General features: G+C 31.9%; 1 protein-coding gene across 1 annotated transcript; it reads right to left on the bottom strand.

Moving 5' to 3' along the window:
* Nucleotides 2,628-5,647, bottom strand: LOC107647426. The gene is made up of 3 exons (XM_016351500.2): nucleotides 5,531-5,647; nucleotides 3,680-4,028; nucleotides 2,628-2,935 (listed from the first exon to the last, which is right to left on the bottom strand). The coding sequence occupies exons 1-3, from the start codon at nucleotides 5,645-5,647 to the stop codon at nucleotides 2,787-2,789; spliced, it is 615 nt and encodes a 204-aa protein (XP_016206986.1). The 3' UTR covers nucleotides 2,628-2,786.

The following is a 6,234-nucleotide window of genomic DNA, read 5'->3' as shown; positions in this document are numbered from 1 at the left end:
ATCTAATAATATATACAAACTCAACAATTATATTGAATAAGAAGAAGTATGAGGTATAGTAGTATAAATAATTCAACAATCAATGAAACAAGTAAATTCAAAACAATTAAAAAAAGAAGAGTAAATTAGTGAGAAGGTGAGCTACGGAGAATTTATCAGAATAATTCAAGAGAAAAGAATATCAGAGGAAGAGTAATTTCACGGGAAGAGTGAGAGCTTACAACATCCATACCAATTCTTAGATATCTTCCTTGTTTATATACTTATTGTTATTTAAGGAAAGTTTGTTGTTTCTGTTTTAAATTTGTTATTTTAGCTAGAGTTTGTTATACTAGTTATTATTTTCTCTAGTCTTTTATTATAAACACATCAAAATATAGTTATAAACACACCAAAATATAGTTATAGTCTAACATAAATTTTAAAATATCATCCAAATTAATACTATTAGATTTATATATAAAAATGATCAACATAAATTTTAAAATATCATCCAAATTAATACTATTAGATTTATATATAAAAATGATCAGCAAGAACAATTTCAATAGCAAGATTCACAATAACAATAATTTAATAAATTAACAAGAGCAAGATTCTAATAAAAAATCTAACAATCTAATAATAAAAAACGAAAACAATCTCAATCTCAATATCTCAAAAATGACAATAACAATTTAAAAAATTAACAAATTAACAATTAAAAAAAACACAACAACCAATAATCTCAAGAACAATAATATGTATATAACAATCATTTATCAAATAAATAATAACAAAATCTAAATAGAAAAATTCAACAAATTAAATCACAACCACCTAATAATTTAACAAATTAACACAACAGCCGAATAATTTAGCAAATTATTAACTTAACAAGTTTAAGAACAAAAAATCACAATAAAAACAAAAATATTAAAGACAACAAAACAACAACATAACAGAAGTAAAAGGGTGAAGCATACGAATTCATTTCTAAATTGAAACAATTATATGATGAAGGTATAGACATAGGATTCCTGAAGAAGAGGTGGCTGGACCGTCGCGAAATTGGAGAAGGGGTGGCTGGACCGTCGCATAACTGGAGCCGCGAAAGGTGGAACGCGGCGAAACTAGAATAGAGGAGGGTGGAGCGCAGCAAAACTGGAGCAAAGGAGGGTGGAGCGTGGTGGAACTGGAGCAGAGGAGGGTTAGAGCGCGGTGGAACAGAACCGACGCGGTGAAACAGAGGTTGCCCAACAGAGAAACGACACGAGATGAGTTGCAGTGGGACGGCGGCTTCGAGCATATGCGATGCGACGCAACGACAGAGATGAGCGGAGACAATGCTAAAGCAGTGGAGAGACGGATGGATCAGATTCGACGGCAGCGGTAGGATGACGACGGTGACAACTTGAAGAAGAGAGTAGCGATGGAGGCTAGGATTTTTCTTTTGAGAGAGGGAAGATAAATGAGAGACAGAGAGGGTGATGGTGAGGGTTTTTTTTTTTCAATTTTCTTTTTTCTTCAATTTAAAATTCAAATCGATGGGCAGAAATGTGAAAATTGGTCTAATTCAGTTCGGTCCAATCGATCGGTTTCTAACCGGTCCGACAGTCTAATTTCAGTTTTTGAAATAGGCGGTTATGCCATTTGTCCGAATTGTTTTTTTTGTCGGTTCACGGTTCAACCAGTCCGATCGATCGGTTCGAGCCATTTTCAGAACCATGGTTATCATTATAATTTCATGGCATTAATCAATTTGGATGGTTAGAGTGATCAACTTATTTGTTTACTTAACTAAGTGTCAGAGATTTGAATCTCGCCTTGTGCATACAATAATTTATTGGTCAACAACTGACTCTTATATGGAGCTCAGATTCACAACGAATTAGTCATTGATCTGTCAAGATTACCATGTTCAACCAAAAAATTTCACAATATTGCAAAAGTATAAAATTTGAAAATAAATCGAAAAAAAAAGAATTATTACTTAGAATTTGATTCTCATTTATTTTTTACTTACATATTTTCATTTATTTTAGATATGATATTTTAAGTATGATTTCACCTTATTATCATGTTACTACATTAGAATAAAATATATATTATGTACATATAAAGTATAAATTAATATGTCAACTAATTCACTTTTTTATAGAGTACTTTTGTCTTTTATTTATGTTATTAATGCTTTAGATAGTAATTAATATTAATGAGTTCAACTAAAATGATAATTTTTCTAATTTTGTAGTTAATAGTAACCAATTTAAGTTGATTGAGTGGTTAATTTACCATTTCGCTTAAACAATTGTCGAGAATTTAAAATTTTTTTTTATATATAGCAACTCATTGAACATGAAAAAAATAAAATAAAAATGAAAGAGCAATATAAATATCATATTTTTTATTTGTTTGAGATTAGTAGCCTGGAAAATCTATAGGCCGAGATAAATTTCTCACCTATCAGTTGCTACTACTTTTCCCTAAACAGCAATTGACATTAGTATCTCACTAACTATCAAGTATAGTTGTAAGAACCGAATCGATAATTAAACCGATTAAGTTATTGGTTTATTGGTTCAATCAATAAATTACTGGTTGAATCAGTAAAATCGATTTCACGTAAATAAAAAATATAAAATAGTCATAAACTTAAAAAATTCAAAATACATATCTTTGCCAACATTTTAAAAATAACCAAGTCTCAAATTCTAAAGATAATTAATACAAAGATAGACATAAAATTAGTTAATACTACTACAATAGTATCTTAATTAGACACAATAAGAATAACAATCCATGAACTATATCCAAAGAGTGATTTCAAAGTCGAAAAATCGTTTTTTATCTGACAAATGTGGAGTTATATCCTGATTGGTTTCATTTTGATTTGCATTTTTCATAGAATTATTAGCTCCATCATCGTCCCGATCATCTTCCAAATCCAATTGATCTAGCATTATAGATAATGTTTCACAAATCAAGATAAAAAATAATATAAAACATCTTATAAAGCATGCCAAAATCATAGTTGAACATAATTTATAAATAAATTAAAGAAAGCATACCTAAATCATCTAAAGGTGATTGAAGAGACATATTTGCAAGATTATTTTGTAAAGCATCAACTTCTAAATTCACAGCAACATCAACAAAAACAACTATAGACACTAATAATCAGAAAAAAAGACATAAAAAATTCAACAAATTCAAAAAATTTAACAAACAAATTCATACTCAACAAATTGAAGAAATTCAAGAAATTAACCTAAACAGATTCATACTAAAAAATTCAACAAATTCAAGAAATCCAAAAAATTCAACAAACAGATTCATACTCAACAGATTCAGAAATTCAAAAAGTTAACCTAAACAGATTCATACTAAAAAATTCAACAAATTCAAGAAATTCAAAAAACAAATTCAACAAATTCAAGAAATTAAGAGAGACCACAGGCAATTTGGGACTGTGGATAAGAGCAAAAAGCCAGAAACATTTGGATCTTTATTAAAAGACTATGAAGGCAGTGCTACTAATGGGGAAGCGAAACTACAATCAAACAGAAGAAGGGCATGTATACTAGAATGGTTGGTTAAATTATCAATGAAGCATACTCATACTCCCATCTTTTTTCAAATCTCAAGAGTCATGCTCAAATTTAAACTATTTCAACTGCATTAGAAGAAGAGCACCAACCTGTTCGAGAGAGCAGAGGACGCAGACGACAGAGACCACTAACCTGTTCGAGAGAGCAGAGGACGCAGACGACAGAGACCACTAACCTGTCCGAGAGAGCAGAGGACGCAGACAACGGAGAGAACGCGACGACGGCGACGACGAAGCGGAGCAAGGAGAAGCGACGAAGAAGATGAAGGAGCTGCAATGCAGGTGACGTCGTCAGAGACGCACTGTGTCCGGCGAGACAAAGAAGACGACACGGCCGGCGGTGTCGCAGTGAGGTGAGGTGAGGGTTACCATTTAGGGGATTAAGGTTAAGGGGAATGGGGATGGGGTATTGGGTATTCGAGTGTTTCTTTTTTTTTCCCTAAAAATCCAAAACGACGTCGTTTTGTCAAATTAAAAAAAAAAGTTTTGAACCGATTGAGTGATAAAAAAATCGTTGGTTTTCTGATTTTTATCAAAATGGAACGGTTCAATCAATTCTTTTTTATTCTGTTCTTTATCTGATTATATTGTTTAACAGGACCGTCTAAATAACTAGTTTATAGATTTTCTAGTCGAACCGGTCGGTCCAATCTTATTCTTACCACTATGCTACCAATTGAAAAAGGTGGCAGAGATACCATGACATCCAAAAGGGTCTTACGAAATTGGAATTTCGATTGGATTGGTCTTTATGCATGTTTTTTATAGTTCTTAATGATTATTGCATTCGAATTAACGCTTGTGCTCAGGAGTCCGCTCCTTAAGACGGTCCTCAAGGAGCCTTCCTAGAATTGAGCATCGCACTCGGAGGAGGGAGGGGGCATAATAGGAAGGTCAGGAGTGCATGTTTAATGAAATATTTGTTTGAAATTGATTATTTTATGAAAAAAAATAATATTGGGTGGAGGTATCTAATTTGAAAAAAATTCTACCAAAATTTTGAAATAATTTTTTGAAGTTATGATATCATTAATGTTTAGGTTGTTACTGAAATTATTTATTTTGTAAAAAATAAAATAAAAATGTTTAGTAACAAAAAAATAAAAATAAAAAACAGTCAAAACTTACCTTATTTAACATTTAGAGTAAACTGGTAAAATATATTTTTTGTCCTTAAATTTTGACAAAAATTTTAAAAAGGGCTAAGTACGATTTTGGTCTCCTAAGATATAGGCCAATAATTTTTTTCGTCCCCAATATTTTTTTGAATACGAAACCCGTCCCTAAAGTTTAACATGGTTTTAAAATTGTCATTCGGACCAAAATACCCTTCTCCTTCTTCACTAAAATACAGTTTCTATTCTTCTCCGTCACAGCAGCATCTCTTCTTTTTCTTCTTCTTCAGCAATAACAATGAAACAAAAACAATATAATAAACATAAAAAACAGAAACAAAAATAAAAACAAAATCAAAAGAGGCAGAAGCATAAGCATAATTGGAAATAGAAATAGAAGCAGAATTGGAAATAGAAATAGAAGCATAAACATAAACATAAGCAGAATCAAAATGGGTGGATTAACAAAATCAGAATCAGAAACAATGTGATTAATAATTTGATTAACAAAATTAGAAACAAAAGTAGAATTGGAATCCTAAAGAGGATAAGTTTCCTAAACCTTGTAGAAATCGGCGGTGGTGGTGATAGAGAAGACCTGGCGGAGGACGCCACCCTTGCGACAGCAACGACGTAAAAGGGTGAGAGTGCAGTCGAGTGGATGCTTGTTGAGGGATTGGGCAGTGGCGGCACGGATGACGGAGCGGAGGTTGTCACAGAGGAGCTGGACCTTCTTGGCGAGTTCGGCGCAATCGCGTCTCCTCTCTCCCTTGCGAGCTCTCTCTCCCTCTGGTTCTGATTCCTAATAGCGACGACGACTCCAAACTTTGTCGACGCCGTCCCCCTTTTCCGGTTTTCCCTTTTCCTTCCTTTTCCTTCTTTCCTTCCCCTTCTTTTTCCCTCCCCTCGCATGATTCCCTTTCTCCCTCTCATCCGTTCTCATTTTCTTTCTCTTCTTTTGTTTTTCTTTTTTTCTTTTATAATTTTTTGGTAGGGGTAATTTGGTAATAAAATTTAAAATTTAAGTAAAAAGGACGATTTTAAAACCAAGTTAGACCTTAGGGACGACTTTGTATACAAAAAAAGGTTGGGACAAAAAATTTTTTTTGGCCTATACTTTAGGGATCAAAATCGTACTTAACCTTTTTCAAAAATATTTCTAAGTTTTATTTTGTTTTAATTTTGTCCTAAAAGTTTTCGATTTGCATCAAATATACTCCCAATAGCTAAATTTTCAAAAAATTTATGACTAATCCAATAATAATGCATGCCAATTATATTTGATTTGCTTATGTTGAAGGTTGTTATGAAATTGTTATTGAATTGATCCTAAATTTTTTTGAAAAATTAGCTTCTAGGAATATGTTTGATGCAAATTGAAAACTTGTGGGACAAAATTGAAATAAAATAAAACTTAGGAGTATTTTTAAAATTTTTGTCAAATTTCAGTGACAAAAGTATACTTTATCCTAATATTTATTAATTATTTTAACAATTAATAAATACTAAATAAGATAAGTTTTGTCTGTT

This window comes from Arachis ipaensis, chromosome B06 (assembly GCF_000816755.2).
Source record: "Arachis ipaensis cultivar K30076 chromosome B06, Araip1.1, whole genome shotgun sequence".
In the NCBI taxonomy this organism is placed as follows: domain Eukaryota; kingdom Viridiplantae; phylum Streptophyta; class Magnoliopsida; order Fabales; family Fabaceae; genus Arachis; species Arachis ipaensis.
Note: the sequence above shows the minus strand (reverse complement) of the source record. Positions and strands in the feature narration are given on the sequence as shown.

Coding starts and splice junctions, on each gene's coding strand:
- LOC107647426 (XM_016351500.2), bottom strand. CDS start 5,647: ATGAGAACGGATGAGAGGGAGAAAGGGAATCATGCGAGGGGAGGGAAA. Junction 4,029..5,530: donor AGGGGGACGGCGTCGACAAA/GTTTGGAGTCGT, acceptor TTGGATTTTTAG/GGAAAAAAAAAGAAACACTC. Junction 2,936..3,679: donor TCCTCTGCTCTCTCGAACAG/GTTGGTGCTCTT, acceptor CTATAATGCTAG/ATCAATTGGATTTGGAAGAT.